At 39.1% G+C, this 26,907-nt stretch overlaps 1 protein-coding gene and 1 long non-coding RNA gene across 2 annotated transcripts; both read right to left on the minus strand.

The window, feature by feature from the left end:
* Positions 1–959: 959 nt before the first annotated feature.
* Positions 960–19,078, minus strand: LOC121962065. The gene is made up of 3 exons (XR_006107108.1): positions 18,327–19,078; positions 11,560–11,655; positions 960–1,172 (listed from the first exon to the last, which is right to left on the minus strand). It is a non-coding gene; the product is annotated as an uncharacterized LOC121962065 (long non-coding RNA).
* Positions 19,079–21,478: 2,400 nt separating this feature from the next.
* On the minus strand, positions 21,479–25,294 carry LOC121961914 (zinc finger protein 16-like). The gene is made up of 3 exons (XM_042512021.1): positions 24,485–25,294; positions 22,993–23,193; positions 21,479–22,658 (listed from the first exon to the last, which is right to left on the minus strand). Exons 1-3 carry the CDS (start codon positions 25,224–25,226, stop codon positions 21,952–21,954), a joined length of 1,650 nt encoding a protein of 549 aa, XP_042367955.1. The 5' UTR covers positions 25,227–25,294; the 3' UTR covers positions 21,479–21,951.
* Positions 25,295–26,907: the final 1,613 nt, after the last annotated feature.

Genomic DNA, 26,907 nt, shown 5'->3' on the forward strand with positions numbered 1-26,907 from the left:
AGACATGCAATACTATGACTTTTTAGAGTTTTTTTTTAATGACATACTATTCTAATACTTTTTTCTCAGACATGTACCTTTCCTTTTTTATTATATATATATATATATATATACAATAAAAATATATAAGATACCAATAAAATAATATACTATGTTTTTTTCAGGCTATTTTGGTCGACAATGCATCGTGTGATGTTTTAATGTTGTTTTAGTCGACATACTATACTTTTTGTCTTTTTGCACGCCATAGTTTACTGTGTAGTGTTTATGTAGATTTTTTTTTACACTGCCTACTCTATCTGCTAATGACTACCAGCTTATTTTTAAACTTGATTTTAAATCATTTTAAATTATCTTGTTATCTTTTCACCTCTTGTCTGCACTTTTGCCATTTTTAAATAGTGATTTTTTTAATTTTTTTAATTTACCTTTTATATCTTATCTCTTTTATTGTAAATATGTATCTTTTCATTATGTTTTTATATTTTATTTCTCTGTAAAGCACTTGGAATTGCCCTGTTGTATGAAATGTGCTATAAAAATAAAGTTGCCTTGCCTATGCCTTTTTGGATGACATAGTATAGGATGGTTTTTTTTTTTTTTTTATGCTTTTGGATGACATATGCTAAAACTTTTTGTGCTATTTTGGAAACATGGACTATATGTTTCATGCTGTATTTGTTCATGTTTTTTTTGGACAACAAATTATACTGTAACAATTCTGTATTTGTTCATGTTCTATTTTGCACAACATACTACACTACAGGATATTTTTATGGTATTTTGGATGACATACAATGTGATGATATTTTGAAGCTTTTTTTGCATGATTTTTAATGACATACTTTATTATTTCTGTTTCATGATATTTTGAACAACATACTACACAATGACTTTCATGCTTTATTTATCAGTGTGCTGTACTTTTTCAATCAGGTGAGACGTTTTTGTGTGAGCAAAATGTATTACAAAATACACAATAACATGAATCATGACGAGTTCTTTGGCGATATGTCCCTATCGTGAGGTGTTGCTTCAGGGGTGAGAGATGCAGTGCTTAGTTTGGGAACATTCCCCCCAACGGAGTCTTGACACTGGTGGTGGATGTGACGACAGAGATGGCTGAACGATGAGGATGATGGGATGACAAGCAGGACTGAGCAGTACATCAGCTGGGGAAAAAGTGAACAGGGAGGAGGAGGATTACACATCTTTATCCTGCAAAGACAACTTTTGAAATTTGACAACAGAGCTATGATTCGAGATATAACGGCAAAATCTGGTTGGATTTTGACAGCGTCAGAATGATTGTCAGAAGACAGAAAAGGAGTCGGAGTGCTGTCTTGGTTACTGAGGTCACATTAACTTTTAAGCAGTTTTACAGAATGTTTTGTGCTCTTTTGGATGACACACTGTACTAGAACTTTTTAGGCTATTTTTGACTACCTAACATGATATTTTATGTTTAAAAAAAATTTTTTTTTTCATGCTATTGCAAATAACATACTGCACTATGATGTTCGTGCTATTTTGGATGACATGCTGGACTCTGACTTTTTCATCTATGCCATTTTGGATGACATACTATACTATGACGTTTTTAGGCCGTTTTGGACCATTTTGGCCAACATACTATACTATGACGCAGTGTTTCCCGCTGATTGCTAGTGTTTCTATGGCATGTTGAAAAAATGACCGAAAAAGCTATACTATAGCAAAGGGAAAAATGTTGAAATATGATATGTCCACAAAACAGCTGAAAACCACATGAAATGCATGCAGAGACACGTCATAGCATGGAATGTTATAAAAATGCTTATGACACATCCAAAAAAGAGCTGAAAACCACATAAAATAGCATGCCGAGACACGTCATAGTATAGAATGTTGCAAAAACGTCCAAAAACAACACAATATATAGCACGTTGAAAAATTGACCAAAAATGCCATACTATAGTATGTCGAAAAATGTCTGTTGGGAGACCAGCCAAGAATGGAAACTCGGATCCAGATCCTAACCCAAGCTGCTCATTCCCCCCCGAGGGAGATGAACCCTTTCATGAGCATGCAAATGGCCACAACCTGGCTCATGAACATGTTTAACATGTTTGTGAATAAGCAGCAGCAGCCGTTTGAGCAATCACTGACAGGAAACCACAAGCATAAGGGGTGGAAACTCCCGAGCAACAAAAGTTTCCACTCAACTACGCCACCCCAAGACCAGCCAGTGAGGAGAGATAGAGTGGAGAGAATGATGACGCGACGGTCCTCCAGATAAAGAGGAACAACAGATGAAAATGTGTGCTTTTGGGAGTTTTTTTATGCCTTTTTCCTTATCTTGATTAGACTCTGTGTTACTGGGTATATGTAACTCCTGTAAAAGGGAGATAACTAATGTTTTTAATTTATGCTTTGATATTTTTATCTTTGAATAAAGCCTGCCTTTTTTTGTGACATACGATATTATGGTGTTTTGGGCTGTTTTTGCAAAATTCTATGCTATGGTGTGTGTCTGCCCGCTGTTTTATGCAGTTTTTCACCTGTTTTTGGGACATGTCATATTTTGACGTTTTTTGCCATACTATAGTATGGCATTTTTGGTTGTTTATTTGACATGCTATATTATAGTGTTTTTGGCCATATTTGGCAAAGATGTCACAAAATGACATGTCCCAAAAACAACTGAAAACAGCATAAAATAGCATTAAAATGGCGTGCTGAGACACACCATAGCTATAAAACATTGCATACTATAGCCTTGCTTTTTCTGTCATTTTTTTTACATGCTATATTATGTTGTATTTGTCGGTTTTAGAACGTTTTAATGCTATGGCGTGTCTCACCAGGCTATTCTATGCTGTTATAAGGTGTTTTTCAGCTGTTTTTGTTTTTGAGCTGTCTATGTCATTTTTTGACATTTTTGCCATACTATAGCCTTGCTTCTTTGGTCATTTTTTTGACATGCTATATTATGTTGTTTTGGCTGTTTTTGCACGTTTTAATGCTATGGCGTGTTTCAGCAGGCTATTCTTTGCTGATTTGAGGTGTTTTCAGCTGTTTTTGAGACGTGTCATTTTTTGACATTTTTGCCATACTATAGCCTTGCTTCTTTGGTCATTTTTTTGACATGCTATATTATGTTTTATTGGCTGTTTTTTGCACATTTTAATGCTATGGCGTGTTTCAGCAGGCTATTTTATGCTGATTTGAGGTGTTTTCAGCTGTTTTTGAGACGTGTCATTTTTTGACATTTTTGCCATACTATAGCCTTGCTTCTTTGGTCATTTTTTTGACATGCTATATTATGTTGTTTTTTGGCCATTTTTGCACGTTTTAATGCTATGGCGTGTCTCACAGCAGGCTATTTTATGCTGTTGAGTGTTTTCAGCTGTTTTTGAGACGTGTCATTTTTGACATTTTTGCCATACTATAGCCTTGCTTCTTTGGTCATTTTTTTGACATGCTATATTATGTTGTTTTGGCTGTTTTTGCACGTTTTAATGCTATGGCGTGTCTCAGCAGGCTATTTTATGCTGATTTGAGGTGTTTTCAGCTGTTTTTGAGACGTGTCATTTTTTGACATTTTTGCCATACTATAGCCTTGCTTCTTTGGTCATTTTTTTGACATGCTATATTATTGTTTTTTGGCTGTTTTTGCACGTTTTAATGCTATGGCGTGTTTCAGCAGGCTATTTTATGCTGATTTGAGGTGTTTTCAGCTGTTTTTGAGACGTGTCATTTTTTGACATTTTTGCCATACTATAGCCTTGCTTTTTTGGTCATTTTTTTGACATGCTATATTATGTTGTTTTTGGCCATATTTTGCACGTTTTAATGCTATGGCGTGTCTCGCAGGCTATTTTTTTGCTGATTTGAGGTGTTTTCAGCTGTTTTTGAGACGTGTCATTTTTTGACATTTTTGCCATACTATAGCCTTGCTTCTTTGGTCATTTTTTTTTTGACATGCTATATTTATGTTGTTTTTGGCCATTTTGCACATTTTTTTTAATGCTATGGCGTGTTTCAGCAGGCTATTTTTGCTGATTTGAGGTGTTTTTTCAGCTGTTTTTGAGATGTCATTTTTTGACATTTTTGCCATACTATAGCCTTGCTTTTTCGGTCATTTTTTTTGACATGCTATATTATGTTGTTTTTGGCCATTTTTGCACGTTTTAATGCTATGGTGTGTCTCATCAGGCTATTCTATGCTGATTTGGGGTGTTTTCAGCTGTTTTTGAGACGTGTCATTTTTTGACATTTTTGCCATACTATAGCCTTGCTTTTTTGGTCAATTTTTTGACATGCTAATTTATGTTGTTTTTTGCCATATTTGCACGTTTTAATGCTATGGCGTGTCTCACCAGGCTATTTTATGCTGATTTGGGGTGTTTTCAGCTGTTTTTGAGACGTGTCATTTTTTTGACATTTTTGCCATACTATAGCCTTGCTTTTTTGGTCATTTTTTTATACACTTTAACATGGCGTTTTTATGCCATTTTCGACCATTTGGATGACATACTATATTATGATGTTTTTATTTCATTATGGACGACATACTACTATGACGCTTTCATGATATTTTGGACATCATAGTATACTATGACGTCTTTATGCCATTTTGGACGACATAGTGAACTACAAATTCATTTGGGTCAAATTTTTAAATTTTGAAATGTAGCCGGGCTAGACATGTTAGGCACCCAGTAAGCAGCTGGTAATGACAAATTTGATTAGAAAACCCTTTTTTTCCCCCATTCCCCTGCTTTTTATTGAGTTCTTGTGTAAAAGGCTTGATTCACATGTGAATGTCAATCGGAACGTCCTGAGCACGCAGATGACATCACTCCAAAACTTCACAGATCATTTTGTACAAAGCTCTTGTGTCACAGTTAGGGTTGACTGCAAGCCCACAAGTTCCAGTATGGAGGGGACCACTTCCTTTCCTCTGGTGGATATGCCCCCTGATGTTGCAACAGTGAAAGGGTCCCTGGCAATGCCCATTACTTCTGCTTCTTTCAACCTTGCAATGAAATCTGTCATCACCTCTGTGATATGTGCATAGCATCAAAAAGCAGCATTCTGCCAGTGCTCAAGTCGGTTGCGTAAAGTTCCAGTTTGACTTAGAACGCACAAGATCAATGACATTTTTGTCTCTGCCCTCTAGCCCCAAACTTAAGTCATTCAGGTGTTTGAATATGTCACACAGAAAGCAGACGGAAGCCATGAAGTGTGCTTCCACCTTTTTGTGCTTGCTGTTGTGGAGAAAAGTTGTAATCTCCTCTCTGAGATCACAGAAACACTCCAGTGCTTTACCTTTGGACAGCCACCTGACGTCATTATGCAAAAGCAGGTTGTGGTGCTCAGTAGACATTTCTCACAGCAGCCTGCAAACAGGTGATGTTGGAGGCTTGATGTGGAATGAATAAAATTAATTGTAGCCATCACACTGTCCATTGTTGTTTTAAGGTCCCCGCACACACCACCGTCTGATGCACGATGCAGTGCAAGGATGGCTGGACCACAGGCTGGGCCAATCCGGGGTTGGTTCTGGGCCACATCGGCCCGTGGGCTGCTAATTGATTAGGCCTGCACTATACTATGACATTTATGCTGTATGCTATTTTGGACCATTTGGAAGACATACTATATTATGATTTTTTTTATGCCATTTTGGACGACATACTATACTATAGCGTATTTATGCCATTTTCGACAACATACTATACTATGGTGTTGTTATGCCATTTTGGATCATTTGGACGACACACTATACTAAGACGTTTTTATGCCATTTTTGATCATTTTGGTCGACATAGTATACTATGGCGTTTTTATGTCATTTTGGACGATGATGTTTTTCTGGCATTTTGGAACATTTTGGACGACATAGTATACTATGACATTTTTATGCCAATTTGGACGACATACTATAGGGGTAAATTGTGCCATCAGGTAAAATAGGCCATTTAAGGTTCGGGGGTGCCCTCCCCTCTGGAATTCAGGGCCAATGACTGCAAATGATATCAAACTGCTGTCACAACTGTACTTGACACGTAGCAACTGATTTAAATGGCCTATCGTTGCTATGGTGGGCGGAGCAATGCCTCATATCAACAATGCACCAGAAAGCTGCAACAATGATAAGGATGATAAAGCAATAAAAAACGGGTGTACATATAAAAATAATGATGCATAATATCTGTCTTGATATATTCATCAGAAATAATGCTTTTAGTTTGCCATATGAACAATTTTTTTGGAAAAATTAGTTTTTTATAAGTTGCCCAATTTACCTTAACCTACTGAGGAAGTTGGACCACATGGTTTCAGCTAAAATGGGTCATCCTCTGTGTCACTCACTAACACACAAACACACACCCATGTGTGTGTGTGTGTGCGCGTGTGTGCATCCGTGTGTACGCACACACACACACGCACACATATGTGCACAGGCATGCACACACACAAACACACACACACCACACACACACACTCACAATGACACCCTCCACACACACATTTGAAAGGAAATGGGATATATGTGAAAGAGGAATGCATCAGCCTAAAAAATAATAGTGGTGTATATTTTTCTGCAAGTAACAATACATTCTATTTAGCCTATAGTGAGTATGGCAAACAAGAAGGAAGTGAGAGGAAAGGCGAGAGGGAGAAGAAAAGAGAGGGAAAGTGAGAGGAGGAGGAGGGATGAGAGAGGAGACAAGCAGAAGAGACAGGAAGCGAGAGAACAGGTGAGGACAAAGGAATGGAGAGGAGAGGACACAAGGATAAAACAGGGAGGAAAAGCAAGGCCAAACAATTAGAATAATGGGAAGAGGAGAGGATGAAGGGAGCCTTAGATGAATTCAAGGAGGGAGTGGAGAAAGGAATTCCTGTGAGTGTGCGCTTCTCATCACGAGCATGGAATGTTCCCCGAACCACATTGCAAAACCGCATCAGTGGAAAGGTGACCGGCAGTGACCGTGCATCAGGGCGGAAGCCCTACCTTCCAGAGGAGGTGGAAAAGGAGCTTGCTGCCACTCTCAAGACTTTGTTGCAGAAGGGGTTTCCCTTAACCAAACGTGATGTCCAGCAGGTGGTCTTTGATTTTGCGGCCAAGAACAACATAGCTGGTTTTCCAAGACAGCAGGGAGGGCCGGATATTACTGGTTTTCAAACTTTCTCAAGTGCAACCCAGAGCTCGAGATGCACAAGCCAGAGGTTCTGTCTGCGGCACGGGCTGCCGGCCTGAACAAAGAGGTGGTCAGCCAGTGGTTTAACCAATATGAGAGTCTTTTGGTCGGGCTGGGAATTGAAGGCATACCCTCACATTTATGGAACTGCGACGAGTCTGGACTTCAAGACCAGTTCAGCTCAACAAAAGTTGTTGGATAAGTAGGCCAGCCATGTGTGGAGGTGTGTGCCAGAGAGAAGGGGTGACAACGACTTGTCTGGCAGCATTTAACGCTGAAGGAACATACAGCTGCACCGTGGTCATTTTTAAGGGGAAGGTGTACGTAAGGAGTGGCTCCAGGGATGCCCGGAGAACACCAGCGTAAGGTGTTCTGACAATGGCTGGATTACCTCTGACCTCTTCCTGGAGTGGGGTCAAATGTTCGTTCAGTCCCTCCCTAGAGATGACCCCAGGCCCCGCCTTCTCCTCCTCGATGGCCACAGTAGCCACGTGTACAACCTGGAGTTCATCAGGCTACTGAAGAGCAAGAACGTGCACATTATGTGCTACCCTGCCCACACAAGCCACGTGCTGCAACCGGCAGACAAGGCCTTCTTCAAGAGTCTGAAACACCACTGGGACCAGGAGGGGAGGAAATGGAGAAGGATGATGGCTGAACAGAAACTGCCGAGTGCTGCGGTGTTCAGCAGGGCTTGGGCAAAGGCTGCCACAATTGAAAATGCCCAGGCAGGGTCCCGGGGGAAGGGGATGTTCCCTTTCAACAAAGATACCCTTCCCGTGACCACTTTTGCCCCCAGCAGGACCACCGAAAGAGTGCTGCCATCCACTTTCCCACCCCTGCCCACTGGACCACCGTCGCCCCTGCTGACCTCGACCCAATCTGCCTTGCAGCCATCAGCCCAGCCTTCTGGACACCAGCCCTCCCACCCTCCAGCCAGACCACTGTCGCCTGCCGATCCACCAGCCAGACCTCAGACCCCTGTTACCCTGACACCCCTGCTACCTGCTGTGGAACCACTCTACTTCTTCCAAAATGACCATAAGGAGGTGTTTTTTGTACTGGAGGAAGAAACCCACTCCCAGGATGAGGGACCTCCCACCTCCACAGTAAGTGATATTTCATACAAGGCTACTGTAAAACATAGGCTACATGAACATGGTACACATGCACACACAGGCATGTGCACACACGCACGTACGCACACACACATACACACACACACACACACACACACACGCACACACACACACACACAATAAAGTCCCTATCATCTGTACACTAAATGTCTTATTTCGTGCAATAACATGGGCTATTTCTGTGAATTATTTTCTTTCCTTTTAGTCTGTGAGATCGGTCACATTTACTGACTTGATCCCAGCGCCGTGAAGGGAGAGAGCCATCAGAAAGAGAACGAAGCCACCATCATACAACCTCACAAGTGAACAACACCTTGAATATATCAGAATAAAAAAAGCTAGCCAGATAGAAACAAGCAGCAAGCAACCAAAAGAAGAAAGCAACAAGAATGATAAGAGGGTGAAATCACCCTGCAAAGTCTGCAAGACCCACTACGGTGACCCAGGCAATCCTAAGGATACTGAGGAATAGGTGAAATGTGAACTAGCTGGTTCCATGAGAGCTGTGCTGAAGACAATTGTATTTGTGATGACGATGGCTTCATTTGCAAAGACTGTGCACACACCAGTTATATCAGTTGACATCTTGGCTTTGATATTTCGAAATAATAAATGTGTTGTTGTTGTCCTAACACACACCACTTATATCAGTACATGAATAATATATGCTATTCAACATGAATTTAAGTATTTTGTGGGTAATTTGTGGGTTTAATACAGTTTGAATGTTATGTTGCTGTATTAGCAGTTGTATTTTAAAATTAAAGTTGATAATAAATGACTCTTTCCCTTTGCAGTTTGACTGGCCCATGTTACCTGATCAGCTGGCGCATTTTACCTGAACACTGCTCATGAAATAAATTGCCACGGCAGATGTATCAAGAGCTGTAGGTCCTATACAATTGTAATTTATTACATTATTTCAACACAAAGTTATCAAAAACAATCAAAAATTATTAATCATAAAAGCACATGTACTGTAAATGGTATATAGGTTTTTTTGTTAGTGTCCCAAGCGGTTCACCAAAAAGTGGCCCAATTTACCTGATAACACCTACTATTTTGGACGACATGAGGTTCTTATGACATTTTAATGCCATTTTGGACAACAAATTATACGATGACATTTTTATGCCACTTTGGACCAATTTGGTCGACATACTATACTATGATGTTTTTATGCCATTTTGGATGACAACCATACTATGACATTTTCGTGCCATTTTGGACAACATACTATACTATGATGTTTTTATGCCATTTTTGATGACAAACTATACTTTGGTGATTTTATGCTATTTTCGACCATTTTGGATGACACACTGTACTATGACATTTTTAGGTCATTTTGGGCCATTTTGGATGACATACTATACCACAACGTTTTTGTGCTGTTTTGGACGACATATTATACTATGACGTTTTTATGCTATTTTGGACCATTTTGGATGACATACTATACTATGATTTTTTTTAATGCTATTTTGGATGACATACTATGCTATGGCATTTTCATGCCCTTTTGGACGACATACTATACTATGACGTTTTTACGCATTTTGGACAACTCACAATACTATGACGCTTTTATGTCATTTTGGACCATTTGGACGACATATAATATTATGAAATTTTTATGCCATTTTGGATGACATACTATAATATGGCTATTTAAGCCATTTTGGACAACAGACTATGCTATGACGTTTTTATGTCATTTTAGACGATTTCGGACAACAAACTATACTATGACGTTTTTATGCCATTTTGGACGATACACCATACTAAGATGTTTTTATGCAATTTTGGACCATTTTTGGACCATTTTGGACGACATACTGTACTATGATATTTTTATGCCATGTTGGACGACATACTATACTATTACATTTTCATGCCATTTTGAAAGAAATACTGTACTATGACCTTTTCCACCCATTTTGGATGACAGCATTCTATGACATTTTGGACCATTTTGGACCACTTTGGACGACACACTACACGTTTTTATGCAATTTTGGACGACATACTATGCTATGGCGTTTTCATGCCATTTTGGACGACATCCAATACTATGACATTTCAATGCCATTTTGGACGATACCATGACATTTTTTTGCCAGTTTGGACCAGTTTTGACGACATACTTTACTATGGTGTTTTTATGCCATTTTGGACGACATACTATACAATGACATTTTTATACCATTTGGATCATTTTGGACAACATACTATACTATGACTTTTTATGCCATTTTGGATGACATACTGTAATATGGCTATTTAAGCCATTTTGGACAACAGACTATGCTATGACGTTTTTATGTCATTTTAGGCGATTTCGGACAACAAACTATACTTTGACATTTTTATGCCATTTTGGACAACACACCATACTAAGATGTTTTTATGCCATTTTGGACGACATACTATACAATGATATTTTTATGCCATTTTGGACAGCATACTATACTATGATGTTTATATGTTGTTTTGGATGACACACTATACTATGACATTTTTACGCCATTTGGATCATTTTGAACATACTATACTATGACTTTTTTATGCCATTTTGGACAACATACCATACTGTTAAGTTTTCTTGCCATTTCAGACGACATACTATACTATGACCTTTTCATGCCATTTTGGATGACATTCTATACTATGACTTTTTTTATACCATTTTGGAGAACATATTATACTATTATTTTTTTATGCCATTTTGGACGACATACTACAATGAGGTTTTCATGCCATTTCAGACAACAAAATACACTATGATGTTTTTATGCCATTTTGTACACATGCTATACTATGACATTTTTGTGCCACTTTGGACTATTTTCTACAACATACTATGCTATGACTGTTTTATTCCATTTTGATCACATACTATACTATGACGTTTTTGTGCCATGTTGGACCATACCATACTTTGATGTTTTTATGCGTCTATATAAAGTTGCATAGTTTTATGCTTCTTAAAACAACAAACAATACTATGATTTTTTTTAGCACTTTTCAGACACCATATTACATACATTTTATTATTATATAAATATTAACACTTTTTAATGTTTTTTTATGCCAACAGTTAGCATGATGAAGAACCTCTTGAAGAGGTGCAAGATGATGTTGCTTCTAAACCTATCACCTGGCAACTGCTTTGTAAGGACTGAGTTTTTAAACTGGACCACTGTGTGACCACCACCACCACAACATACCTGCAATATGTCTTGTGTGTCCAGGATTGGGCTGTTTAGTCATCAAAGACCCCAACATGAAAGAAGTGGACATCAACATGGGATTTCAATGGACAACTGAAGAAAAAGAAGATTATACTATGACTTGTTCATGCTTTCATTCAACATATGCTCTTTCATTGGCACTTTTGAGTCAAACTTTGTCCCCATTGCATTTCCACCGGCAGTTTAGAGATGCCAGAAGACCCCTTTCCTCCCCTTATTCCCCAGAAAAAATGCACGTGTGTTGAGAGACTACACTCACCTCTGTGCAACAGGAGAACAGACAGAAAGAGCATTTAAAAGTCTCTGTGTGTTTAGCTCTTAGTTCTTTTTTATATTCTAACTGAATCTCTTTGGATTAGAGTTTAGTTTTTCTCCAGCCTCCAGCTTGTACTTTAGATATCTGCTCTATTTACTGTTTCATGTCCGCATTCAGAAGTCTGTGAAGTTGCAGCCGCAAACCCAGCATATTCTTGTTCTACAATGTTACAATAAAAGTGTTAACAAAATAACTGGGGACTTTTATTGTGAAGAATATTTAGAAATTGTGTTGAGGGTTAGGTTTAGGTTTGTAAGCAGCTATGACTACCACAGGAAGAAAAACAGAAATACCCACAGTGACATGAAGACATACTTTTGACATACTATGATTGTTTTTTGAGGCATTTTTTTGGCACACTGTACTATGGCTTTTTAGTTTTTTTATTTCATTTTAAATGACATACAGTATGTGACATACATAGTATTTATGATATACTATACAATAATATTTTACATTAAAATTATGCTAAGATTTATATTATTATTATTATTATTATTATTATTATTATTATTATTATTATTATTATTATTATATTTTTCATGTATATTTTTATTTATATTCTTTTTTGGGGGGGGGGGGTACTACACTATTAAATTTTTGTGCCAATTTTGCCAAATTTATTACCTACTATAAATGAAAACTTTAATCAAATACTATATTATGACTTTTTTAACTTTATTGTTTATTGACATACTATACTATGACTTTTGCAGTTTAAATTCAAGGTTTGTCAGTAGTGACAGTGCTGCAAGCATGGAATTGGTCTAATCCTCCCATCCATTAGTTCTACCTGCTCTCTCTTAAAGAGGGTCTTTGGAGCTGGAGATGATCCAAGTTGCTATTTGGCAATTCTTTCCAGAAACAAGCATTAATACTCAGGATAATCCACATTCACAGAACGCAGTGTCTTCATTTTTTATTGGAACTACTTTTTACTGTGGAAGCAGCCCCAATGGAAACTGTGGACACAGTCGTCTTTGGAGGTCACCCAACCACATGGGATATGGGCTCCCTCTCCCCACAAAATGTACACCCTGCTCATGAGGGATGGGCCACAAAATGTTTTGGCACTCACATGAAATTAAATTAATTGATTGAATGAGTCTTCATCACTAGAAATTAACCAATCAATGTTATTCAACTTATGGCCAGCGGGTCAAATCTGGCCCCTCCAAAACATTTTTGGAATTCACAATAAAATATAGTGATTCACACTGGGGATTGTCTTTGTACTTCAAACATGAAGTGCCAGAGTGCATAAAACAGCATCAAAATGGAGCTTGTTTGTCAAAAAAGAACCAGTGGAGGACATCCTCAAATTCTAGAAACATCATAAAATCCTAGAAACGTCCTAAATCCTGGAAATATCCTTAAATCTGAGATGTGTCCTAAAAATCAAAGGAACGTTCTTGAGTTCTATAAATGTCCCAAAATCCTACAAACATCCTAAATCCAGGAAATGTCGTTAAATCCGAAATCATCCTAAAATCCTAGTAACAACCTACAATTCTAAAAATATCCTAAAATCCTCGAAAAACCCTCAAGTCCTAGAAATGTCCTAACATTCTAGACACATCCTAAAATCCTGGAAATCTCTTAAAATCCTAGGAATGTCCTAAAATTCTAGAAATGTCCTTAAGTTCTTAAAACTTCCTTAAAAACTTGACTAAAAAACAAGTATGGGGTTGCTGTAACTGGCTCCTGGCTTCCTGTCATTTTGCAAAAGTGGCCCCCAAGCAAAGCAAGTTGAGTACCCCTTTAATAAATATTATCTCAGCATCATGAACTGTGGTGTTCTTTGATGCATATGACTGTCAGTTAATATGTACATTTCCTGGTGACTTGATCCATAGCTTTCTCTATAAAGTTACTCTATTTGAAAGCAAAACTCACACAGACAAATGCATTTCTCTAAGAACTGGAGATACCAATTAAAAAACTGCCATCATTGTGAGAGGAGCAATTAATCATGGAGAACAGCTGTGGCAGGATAACCGCATGAATTATGACTTCTGTCTTTTTTTTTTTTTTTTAATGCAGTATCTGCCACAACACTCTGCACCCAAACACAAGAATCCCAGCAGAGAATGAATTCTATACACTCCTCGGCCTCTGGCGAACCAGCTTAACTCAAAGAATGTAATTAACTCTGCGCATGGAAAATGTCACTGTGTGCCTGGGGAGTCAGGTTGATAATTATTCGCTTTGGTTTGACACAGGAGAAGTTACTACAGCAGGCTGTGACTGTAAACAAATAAATGTTTAACTTATGTGACTTTGGAGGTCAGCGGCTGCCAAAATCAAAACACATTATATTCATCGTAAAAATAAGATGAAACGATTCACTCAACTCACCATTCGATACGATTCACGATACTGGGTTAACGATACGATTTTCTCAAGATTTTCTTTTTTAAATACAAAATGAGATTGCAGAACAATCATGACTGAAAATTAGGGCTGGGGCAATGCGTCGACGTAACCGCTGTAATCGATTACGTACATATGTCGATTCACGTAATGTGCATCGACCCCTCGCACCGTTTCAAACAGCGCAGAGAGTGTTGTTTTTTGGTTCGGTGTTCGTGTATCAAGAGTGTGCACACTGCTCGCCTGAGCTGTCAGGCGAGTCTGAGCTGCGTGTCAGCTGCAGCACGTCTAAAGAAACGGTGGCTCGCCATTTTTTTTACACGTGACGCTCGCATTTGTTGACTGTACACCACTTTATACCAGAGTTTAAAGTCTCTATCACAGAGATGAAGATATACAAAGATGTTTGTTTTACATCAACTTCCTTGCTTCCCTTTTAGAACAAAAGCCCTCTGACTCTGTCTCTGTGTCTCTGGACGATTTTTGCTGGGGAATAACGCCCTGCAGTGTATGGCAAGTTTTAAAATGTTATTTTTTGGTAAATTCGTTGTTATATTAATTGAGTAATAAAAAAATAATAGATCAATAAAAAAATCATCGATAGATTAATCGATTAATCGAAAAAATAATCGATAGATTAATCAATTAAAAAATAATCGTTAGGTGCAGCCCTACTGAAAATTAAAGAATCCCTTGTTCATTTCTGAGGTAGGGTATCAATGCAAAGCTTTATGGACATTCGCAAGTCCCCTGCTGTTAAGAAAAAACAAACACGCGAAAAACTTTTCACTTGGGACAGAAGTGGCTGGTGCAGAAATATTTGCTTTTGCTAGAGGGGGAAGCAGAGAGGGCCAGTTTTAGGAACTAAGTTGGCCATTTCCCACTTGTGGATGATAAGTTGGGCTCTCTCTTTTGGCTCTTGTATTCGTCTGGATGAGCAGGGTTGCAAATGTGCATGTCAGTGCCATTAAGGAGTAACATGCGCAGCTGGTGCAGACCAGATCTCATTAGCAGCCTGACGCCGGCTCACGTGCTGCATCATTTTAGTTGTACTATTTGAGTAGTTCAACACACTCTTGCAATATTTGCAGACTGTTTTTTTTCTGTTATCTTATCACCTTCATTACTTTCTGACTTCAGGAAGCTCAAATGCCACCACAATGCTGATTTGAAACTGCAGAGTGCATTTTCTATTTCAATATCGCCTGTTGCGGAGCCTTTGCTCCGTCTTATTTACATTGGCGTGTTGTCTCCAGAGCCCTTTAAGAGATCACTTAAAGATCACGGTGCACTATTTATCTCTAGTCTCGTGGCATGTCGAGCAAGCTAATTTAAATGCAGATTACGTCCTCTGCTGTTCAAAAAGAGTATTGCGGTTCATTTTTCATTTCACCGATTTGAATCTCGCATATTTTGTATTGATTCTTAACTGGTTCGCAATGCATTGTTACATCCCTAACAATGTATAATCTAAATTTAAGAATTTTTTTATATAAGTAATATAACAAAAACTGTGATCTTGGTAATTAGGTAACAAGGGGAATACATTAAAAAAAAATTTAAAAATGCATTAAACATCACATTATCAAAAGACGAGACTTTGTTAAAGAGACAAAGACAGATGAGAGCAAACATGTTTACCAAAATGTTATGCTCACTGAGTTTTAGAAAAAGAAATAAAAGATCAAATGAAAGATGTTGGAATGAAATCCGAAATGTCCTGCTACCACTGTGAAAAGCAGTGTGAACATGCATTTCATAATATTACAATGAGCTACTAGTTATTGTAACAGTATTCTTGAGACATCTCTTTCACAAGAATGAGACGCATGCAAGTTCACCATGACCTTGATATTTTACCACAAAAATCTATTCAGTTTATCCTTAAATCCACTCAAATGTTTGTGCCAAATTTGTAAAAAAAAAAAAAAAAATCCTTTAAGGTGCTTTTGAGATATCGCTTTCACAAGAATAAGAAGACTGCAAGGTCGCCATGACCTTGACCTTTGACCACCAAAATCTAGTCAGTTCATTCAATTAAATGTTTGGGCCAAAGTTGAAGAAATTCCCTCATAATGTTCTAGAGATATTATGTTCACAACAGAGAGTAAGACATGGTCACAGTGACCTTGATCTTTGCCTACCAAAATCTAACCAGTTCAATCTTGAGTCCACATTACAAAAACCACATTCATTCATGAAATTAAGACAACTGTTTATTAGAAAGCAGATTGTCAATGGTTAGTGTTTCAAATTCACAGGTTTGGATAAGTTGTCTTCATGTTTTTTTAGTCTTCCACACAGTGCTAAGACCCTAAAACTCATTTTTACAGACAAGCTTGGGGTGAATTTTTCTAAGAGGCTTTCACTGAATCGAATTGAGTAAACACACCGGACACTTGATGTTATTTCTCAAGATTTTTTTTCTGTCATCACACAATGTTTAGTTGTCATACAGGCAGATGTATAAAATAACCAATATATAGTCTGTAACATACATTACACTTGTTAAAAATGATATGATAAACGTCCCGCTCTACACATGATTAAAGACAGTCAGCAGGGTTATCTTTTTTTTTTTGGATGTAGTTACACAGTCAGTCCACATGAGGGCAGTGTTGTCCCACTACTCACTACAGAGTGAGGCCATGATAGAGTGTTCTGGAGGATCAGCAGGTTAAGGCGCAAATGAATGAGTAAATGAATTCATAATGGAACCCCTTCAATCTATTTTAATGGTTGTATTTTGCAAAGCTAAGTCTCTCTTTAGGATTAATGTTAGTCCTTTTCCTTTTCTCTATGATGGAGTTCTTGTTGTGCTTGAACCATGTGTATCAGTAAGACAAGTTCTCCATTGATTCAATTTAAAAAGAAAAAAAAATCATATATGTAAGCATGTCTTTTCAAGTCTCAAAGTTTCCTCTGTCACTATACAATCGTACCAGAGTTCAGTCGTATTTTTAATGCAACTTCTCAAGCGTACACTGAGTGACTGTGTGGTTCTCACGCTGTGCTGATCTGCTCTCTACTACAGTGATGTTTGCTTTGACTGATTACATATCTCAAGCCAGCACTCAAGTCTGATCAACGGTATTTTCATAATAGAAAATGTTTTGAAAATGGCGAAAGGATATTTGCAGTTGATTACAACTTGGGTAACAAGCCGACAGTTTATGCAGATTATCTATAGCACTTTCTTTGGACGTCAAAGTAGAAGTGAGCGAGTGATAATGTCACTAATATTCCCTCACTGCACCAAAATACTATGTATGCAACTAAAGCAAGTACAGCACGGAGGGATTTTGTAAAATGTGATAAATGTTAAAAGTTAACTTTCTCTCAGGGAGTTAGGTAAAGGTAAAAACGCAGCATCTTAGGAGGACGCTTCGAGGGAAGCATACTACGATCCCCTTCGTATTATCATTTTTTGACGGTATAAAATCTTTTTAAAGGGTTTATAAAACTGAGTGAAATGATTTTATAAAATCCAACTAAGACGTCAATGGGGGGGAAAAGGCATGAGGAGACAGGAAAATTGTAAAGAAATACAAGAATAAAAAGTTATTAAATAAATAAATAAGGGGTTCCTTCCCCTTTTGAGTGAAGACATAATTTGCAAATGTTGAAAAAAATCATAAAAAAAACATAAAATAAATAACATGTTAAAATAATAAAACTATCCGGGTTAGGGACCACAATGAGTCACTTAGTACATTTAGAGGATGTTAAAGAAAGTCAAATTATTGCATTAGTCAAACTGAAACTGGACTTTTAAAATACACGTGAACATGTTAGTCCTACTGAAATTGGAGTCGAATTTCTCAAAGTCAGACTAACTTTTCGAGACAATGCAGTTGGGGGTCAATGTACTCTTTCGTGTCAACCGGACCTGAACTGGCCTAGGCATTCTGCACAGGCTCCATAATTCCTGCACCAGAATTAGACTCAGAAGTCGACAGCATGAATTCATAAAAGAAATTTTGGAAAAGCAACAAAAGTAGAAGAAGAAGGGAAAAAACCAAAACAAACAAATAGTAAAGCGCGGAGTACGTACGAAATGTACAGTGCCGAAAGGTTATCCGTGTTGTCATCGGCATGCAAACCGTGAGCTGCTTCCTTACTTGTTTGGTATGTGACCTAATAGGTCAGCTGCAAAAGGGTTCAACGGCAACTAGCTGAAAGGGGAAATATCGCCACCTGCTGTGGTGGAGTCTGACATACTTCCATCAAAAAATCAATTCTTCCCTGGAGCTTATTTACAGGGACAAGGACAGTAATCCAGTTAAATGGCCTAATTGTGCTATAACGTTAACTCCCCTTAACTGTGCATGTAAACGTACCGACTGTAACACCTCCTTTTTGGGAGGTTAGGGTTAGGGTTAGGATATAAAGGAGTACAACGGGTCACTGGGTTCAATGTTGTAACTAAAAGAAATGATGAACACAACTCCAAACCCAAGTTGTAATAAACAGGAATGATCCTTTACAATATACAAAAAAATGAAGTAAATTGGCGAAAGCATGCAAAAATACCGGGACAGTCCTTTCGTGATTTAAATGCTCCACATGGAGCCCGATGGCCTCGGTTACAGCTTTTTAACTGAACACTCTAAGCTGCAGGTTACTGGCAGAGCAGTCTCTATAATCTGATGAAGTTTGCTCTGTTGTCATGGATGTTTCTGTACTTTACAACTTACTTCTGCTAACATGGACAAGACATTCCAAAAGTCCTCAGAAAACTGGAAAGTTTGAACATCTAGTTCCATGTCAACTGAGCAAACTCCACTTGCTGAAGAGGAGTCTATCGCTGTGTCCGAAACAGCATGACATGCTCAACATACCCAACATGTATACTATTGCTCAACATACTTCTGTGAACATTAACAGAAGTATGTATCTTTTTGGACTTGCAGAGCTGTAATTACCACCTCACTTCCTCGAGCCTCCTTGGCAGTTGGAAGCTCATAACCATGGTAACCCCTGCCAATCTCAACTCTACCAGCAAGCATGACGAACATTTGGTTTTTGGTTTGTGTCTGTAGAAGTATTGTTACTTCAGCTGTTAAAAAGTGTGAACCCGTGTCGAACTTGTGGTGTGACATTATGTCAAAGGCTTTGGGCCAAATATGGCCTGAATTAGCTAAATGCTAACACCAGCATGCTAACATGTAGGGGTGTAAAAAATAAATCACCAAAATTAAAAAGAGCAATATTATGTTTTGTAATACCATATCGATTCTCAGAAACACTTGATTTTAAATTGCACACATTTTTTTTTCTAATTTGTTTAACGAAAGAATCCCGCAAGCACTTTTATTTTGTTGGGGTTTTTTTTACAGATAGAGGCAAATGTTAACTCCTCGCTCAGACTGCCTTGAAAGTAGAGACTGTGATAAATACAAATAAAGATGCCTCTGTTGCGGTTGCATATGGTTGTGTGTTCCTTTTACTCTTAAGGTTTTTCTAAAATTAGATTTTAAAACTAGAATGAGTCCAACCAGATGTTTTTACCAAATTTCAGGAAATCCCAAAGGCCTTCTTTAGATATTGCCCTCACAAGAATGTCATGGATACAAAATCACAGTGAACTTGACCTGTGACCACCAAAAGCTAATCAGTTCATCACTGAGTCCAAATGGACATTTTTGCTGAATTTGAAGAAATCCCCACAAGGTGTTGTTAAGGTATCGCGTTCACAAAAATGGGACCGATAGCATAGCAATATATCGCAATAAATTAAATTGTTACCTCTGTATTGTGATATGTATCGTATCACCAGATTCTTGCCAATACACAGCCCCACCAAAAAACTGATGTTTAGCAAGTATAGCTAATGTTTATGTGAGTAGCACATTTTATGGCACAACAGTAAGGCATGGACTGATCAACCGACATCCCGATCGCAATACTTAGATAGTGTTTCCTAAACTGCACATCAGGCAGCAGATTCATGATCAAAATTATTCACTTCTACAGGTACTTATTAATTACTGACATTAAAGAGCTGCCTCAGTCGCTGCCTGCTGTTATTTCATCACTACCGCATTGCGTTGTGAGATATTCATTAGGGCTGCAACAACGAATAGATAAAATCCATTATAATCCATTATTAAATGTGTTGGCAATAAATAAAATTATCGATTTGTTGTTTCGCGCAATTATTACGCACCGTTTCTCTAGCAGCGCTTGTCAGGCGTCATGGGATTTTTGAATAGGATCGCCAAAAATAAGCTCTGTGACAAACAAGAGTTTATGAGACTTACACGTTTTGTTTAGCCCGATAATCTTCTCAGATGAACACCACTTTTGTGTGTTTTGAAGCGTAAATGTAATTGCCAGAAGCAAAAAGCTATTGTTAGGCTATACACAAACTACATCGCAGTTGCAACGACTTAAACGTCACAACTACAAACACTGTAAAAACACATTAAAACACATTCGAAAAATATTATAAAGAGATACATCTACAAGCTCGAGTGCGACTCTGTAAAGCTGTAAAGGCGGACAAGTGGGTGGGAGTGTCTGTGTCCCCTCGTGATGACATCTAACGTCTCCGACAAACACTGTAGTCCCATTTGGCCACTTGTTAGCAACCGCCTTTTTTAAGACGAGTAAAACCTTAAAAATATTGAAATCAAAAATCGTGTTTATGCGAACGTACAGAACAAAACACCTAAATATCTGTAGCCTGTATTAGCCACAAGCTTTATTTAAGGCATTTTACCAAAAACCCATTCAAAAAACCCATAAACTTTAAGACGAGGGAACCGGACGTGCTAAACGGCTAACGGACTTCTGCGTTTTAGGACTCATTACTTCACCGCTCAATAGAGTACTAATATCTGCGGGCCGTGATGTGGCAGCGACATCGCAACAATGCTGCCTGTGTGAACACCACGAGCACACGCTGCAGCTCGACGAGGCTAAGGTCAAACTGAACATACGTCGTTTTTTGTCGCAGTAAGGAAACGTAACAGTAGGTTGTAAAAGCTGTCAACATTTAGTTTTTGAATTGTTTTATATTTGATTTTGTAGTTATTTCCTATTTATTATTTAATATTATCTTGACAGCTCAGGGATGATTATGCACTGCACTTTTTGCACTGTTGTCAATGATAATCTGTTTTTGAGCAAAGTGATGAGAGAAAAAAATGCTTATTTTATTATTATATCTATTTTTTTTTTAAAATCCAATTAATTGATTAACCGAATAAATAATCGACCGATTAATCGATAATCAAAATAATTGTTAGTTGCAGCCCTAACATTTATGCTACTGTAGTGTCCTTTCAGTGTTTTGGACGTACTAAAAAATCTCACATACTGGTTTAACTTACTAAATAGCAAGCAGGTGTGGAATTTCGGACACAGCCTTTGCGTAGCTGGTGTAGATACTGAGTTTTGTCAAACTGCTGTTTCCAAGATCAAGAATGAACATGAACAAGAATGAAGTTCAATGATGCAGCGTTCCTTGATTCCTGATGCGGGTGTGAAATGTCATGAATGTGACAGAACATGAAAGCTCGGTTGGCATGTCGGGATACCGGAGCCGTTCTCCACTTGACCTGCACCTCCTCTTGTGTCAACTGTGAGACACACGCCTCAGAGTCAGCATCATGTCCTGTCTTTTCCATACACTTTAAATTTCTTTGTATTAGAAAGCATAGCGGCTGGGCGGGTTACTGTGCAGGGGTGCAGCGGTGGCTCTTGTAAGTTCCCAGGTGTCGGAAGCTGCGTCCGCACTGCTGGCAGCAGTAGGGCGTGGCCCCGCTGTGGATCCTCTGGTGGGTGTAAAGGTTACCCAGCTCTTTAAAGCGCCGGCCACACTGTGGACAGGCATAAGGGCTCTCGCCGGTGTGTACCCGCTGGTGTCTCTTGAGTCCAGATAGCACTGAGAAACCTTTCCCGCACTGGGGGCAGGGGAAGGGGCTTTGCGCCCCACTGTGCACAAGCCGGTGGCTTTTTAAGCGGGCTGCGTGGCGGAACCTCTCCCCGCATTCTGGACACATGAAGGGCTTCTCTCCGGTGTGGATACGCTGGTGCTGCCGCAAGTTGCCAAGGTAGTTAAAATGGCGTCCACAGTCTCCACACTCGTACCCCCCCTCAATTTTAATCTCCTTTTTCACAAGCCCGCCTCCACGCACCATGCCAGAACCGGCCCCTACTGCTGCGCTGTCCTCATTCTGAGCCCCCCCAGCCCTCCTGGACTCACTGCCGCTGTCACCCATGACGGGTGCAGCTGAGCAGGTGGACTGCAGGGCCTGGAGAGCCTGGGCACCAGCAGAGTCTGAGTGTATCAGCTTGACATGTTCCTCTAAGAATACAGAGTCAGGACAGAAGGTTCCACACAAAGAGCAGATGTAGGTGTGACCGGGGAACTGCTGGCCTGAAAACCACAAACAAACTTTATTTCACTGGCCAAAAAAGCACTGATGCACTCTTCTTTCAAAACTATCTGAGGTCAAAACCATTAAAAAGGCATGCTTTAAGACAATGAGAGGAGAGGAAGACGTTGCTGTAGTATATGGGGTCAAAAGGAGTAAGGTGAGCCTATACAGCTGAAACAAGACAGGAAGACTGGTTTCACAGACCTGACGTCATTCATCCCGCCCAAGATTACACCAAGTTTTATCAATCTATTTTTCAAGTTTATTGCACTTTCGGTCCTGTTTTGGTTTTTTTTGCCAGTATCCCTTTCCATTATCGCAAGTCTTACCCACCTGCCACAGGCCTGTCTGTGCTGCCCTCCAGCGGACTCCCTCCCTCCCCTGGAGAACTCTGGGGCTCCATGGAGAACTCAGAGGGCTGGACGTGTGAGAGTGGGGCCTGGGCCTGCTCCAGTCCGGTCCTTGATGACTCATCTTCGTCATCATCCTCTGTCTCACCGGTTGGGTTGCTCTCACACTCAGGGTCCTTCATGACTGGAAAAAAAATGCAAGCACATAAAACCTTCATCTCCAGAGGAAAGTTGTACTGCAAGAATTCACACATTTTTCCAATTCTATCAAATGCTTTTTTTCTTACTAGCATTTCATGGAGGCCGCTTTCACCAGCAAAAGAAAACAGGGATGAAAAGTTAGCAGTGATAAATGTAAAGGGGGCTTTACTTCTACAGATTCTTTACAGGAAAGATACATAAGATATGCAAGATACTCATATACTCCTTTTTGGAAGTTTTATTGCAATAGAATCGCTTAACTTACTTTATTTGGGTTATGTTTTTTACTTACACTTACTGTTATCACTTATTTACATCTATTGTATATTACGCTTGCTGGTGCTAGTCTTTTAGCTTCAATATATTATCAACAGTTTCAGTCAAAAAGAATCTGTTTCATGTGGAATCTCAATCTCCAAACAATATTGGCGAAATCTTATTGCTAAGGCACTGCCAAAAAAGAAGGTTGCTAACAAGTGGCTAACAGAGACTACAGAAAGGCATTACAACAAACTTTGCAGAAAACAGTTTTACAAAATTGCTGTAGTGGTAACGCGACAGTAGTTGTGGTTTAGTTAGTTTTTTACTTCTAGCGATTGCATTTAGGCTTCAAAAATCCTGAAAATGGTGTTCATTTGTGAAGATTACCTTGCTAAACAAAACATTAAGTATTATAAACGTTTGTTTGCCACAGAGCTTTTTTTTTGCAATGATTCAAAATCCAATGGAAAAATCCCATAGGATTTCTAGGGAGTAGGGAACTACAGTGACATTAGCTTCCTGGTTGGTAGACAAAACATGTCTTCCCCAACAGTAATGTAATTTTTAGAACTTACTAGACTGTTCTATTATTTGCCTTTACATACTTAGTCATTATATCCACATTAATGATGATTGATTTTTACCCTATCTGAAATCTTATGGGGTAAATATTTTTGTTAAAGCACCAACAGTCAACCCTATAATATTGAGCCACTATCAATATCAAGGTATTTGATTATAAACATTTTGGTATTTATTTTTTTCCATCACAACGCCATAATTGCGACCTACTATATGATATTCTTGACTTAACAAGAGTAGTTTGGGGTTTGTTTGGTTTTTTTTATTATTTTATCATTCCTAACTTCCATTTTGCTGGCTGCAATGGTCCTCCATACAATACACGGTGTAAGTATTCTCAGTTATAGAGTCATGACTCTGTGCCTACACACACACACACACACACACACACACACACACACACACACACACACACACACCTGTGTGTTTACCTTTCAGGTCTGAGGAATACTCCATAGGTGCTATCCATTCGTAGTCATACATCCGTTTGCTGCCAGAGGGGAGCATACTAAAGAGGTCATCTGTGGCCGACTCGGAGTCACCGTGCCCGGGCCCGGAGCCAGCCATGCCGCTGTCCGACCACAGGTTGAGTGCGTGCGGGTCTGGGTCTTGGCGAGCCTCCCTATCGCCGCTGGCTTGGCTACTCTGGTCTCCGTCAATTTCAGCACACCCCCTCGAGTTCTTGTCTTTCATCAGATAGTCGCAAATAGCATCTATATTCTCTTTTTTCACTCCGGGCATGACAGTCTTGGCTCTCCTGGGGTCCACACTGTTGTGTTTATTGGTGGAAGTGAAGTCGTGTTTCTTGTAGGCAGCATCAGCAGACGGCTCCATGGAGGGAAAAGGTTCCCTGCCATCCCTCTGGACTATATCCAGTCTCGCCTTTAACTCCTCAATTTCTTCGCTTTTCTCGCGCAGCTCCATTTTCAGGACTCGTATCCTGATGCTGACCATTTTGCGGATCTCAGACAGCGCTGTCTCCAGCACCACGGTGATGTTTCTGCCGAGGTGCTCCGTGATGTCACTGACCGAGCACAGCAGCTCCTCGTCGGGCTCCAGCTCCAGGAAATCACCGTCGGCTCGGTTCGCTGACCCGGGAGGCTCCATGAAGGCGCCGTGGAGTTCAGGAGACAGGCTCGTTTCAGCGAAAGTCTGGTTTCTTTTGCGACTCATAGATTGGCTTGGCTAAAGAGCTATTTTCCAGGAGAGTTTGGCTAGCTAAATGCTACCCAACAAGCTAATGTTTGGATGATGCTGAAAGACAGAGGAAGTTAGAGAGAGTGACACCGGATGTATAAAGAATCTGTCTTCGAAATAAAAACAGAGTTCCCCACGCATTTTTATGGACCAAATTGCAAACTTTTCCCATGACATTGCAAGGGCTCATAACAATAATGATAATAATAATATTAATAACAAAATGTTTTACTAACATATTCAGTGCAAACATAATTTTACCTAGTTTGTGTAAATGGAGGGAGAGACAGAACATGGAGAGAAAATCAAGACATACTAGTTAGAAAACAAAATGTTGATGATCTATATTAGGGCTACCTAACATGGTAGCTTCAGACGATTTATATGCCATTATTTTACTTTATGTAGAACGATATCCTTTAAAAAATTACTGCGATAATTTCATTTTACACATCAGAATTATGTGAGCTTAATATAATTTTGTATGATTTTTTACTAATTCCATGATTTTTCCAGGCCTTTAAAATGAGGACGTGAAATTCCATGACTTTTCCAGGTTATCAATGGCCATGGGAACCCTGTACAAGCACAATCAGCCCAAACTCTTCGGTGTGAATGCAGCTTGGCCAAACAGACTTTTATTTTGACAGTTATAAAAGGAAGTATCCTTTTTGGAAGTAGTTTACTTTGACAAATATCGCAACAGAGTTGCAGTAATGGCTGAATTTTGCTGAGTTTAGATCGTTTTTCATAAGTAGCGCCCTCTATAGTATACAATAGGAAACAACTGTGACATGAGTTAGTGTGACATCTTGCAGAAAGTGTACTTAAGTGCTGAGCCAACATCTACTTTGTGATGCCTTCTGCAACTTTATCTTAACTGCTGTTACAAACCTGCTCCAGTTTTAGAAAGACTGAAATTCTGCGCTGAGAGAGGAACTGACTGGGAAAAAGAAAATGCTGAGTCCTGGGAAGTTTAAGGGAACACACACACACACACACACACACACAATTAATAAAATACCCCCTGCCCCCAAATCACCATTTACGTATCAATCACCATGTGTTACACTGAATTCACAAAGAAAACTTAGAGTATTCAGTATATGATGGTACAAGTGTGCTGCGCTGACTTGCTAGTGATCTAGTTAGTACTGTTCCAACCAACCACCAGCTCCAGTTTGGTCTAAATTTATCCATAATTCATCAAGTTAGACGTAAAGAAAACATGCCGTTATTTTCCTGGGGTCTCTCTCTGCCTGCTGGCTGCCACCTGTTTACAGTCCTGTAACTTATCCCCCCACGACTAGGTGTTGTGTCGTTCAGTTCAACTGTTTCACCAGTAGAGACTAGAGACTAAGCTCTGGTGATGCATGCTGTGCACTACATACAATTAGTTAAACAGAAAAAGGAGCATCTGTATTTATGATGGTGTTGGAAAAACATATCCTTGAGATCTCTAAATACCCTGGTATACTGTAATACTGCCCAAGCCTTCTAGAAAACTATGGTTATAATATAACCTACAATTCGTTTCAAAGAACAATTGGAGGTGGTAAACAGAAAACAAACAAAAAAGTATATAGAGGTATATGGAAGCAAGCATTTGAAATCCTCCTCCTTTATTGTTTTTCACTCTAGATTGCAGTAATAACAA

Source organism: Plectropomus leopardus, chromosome 23 (assembly GCF_008729295.1).
Source record: "Plectropomus leopardus isolate mb chromosome 23, YSFRI_Pleo_2.0, whole genome shotgun sequence".
Lineage (NCBI taxonomy): Eukaryota > Metazoa > Chordata > Actinopteri > Perciformes > Serranidae > Plectropomus > Plectropomus leopardus.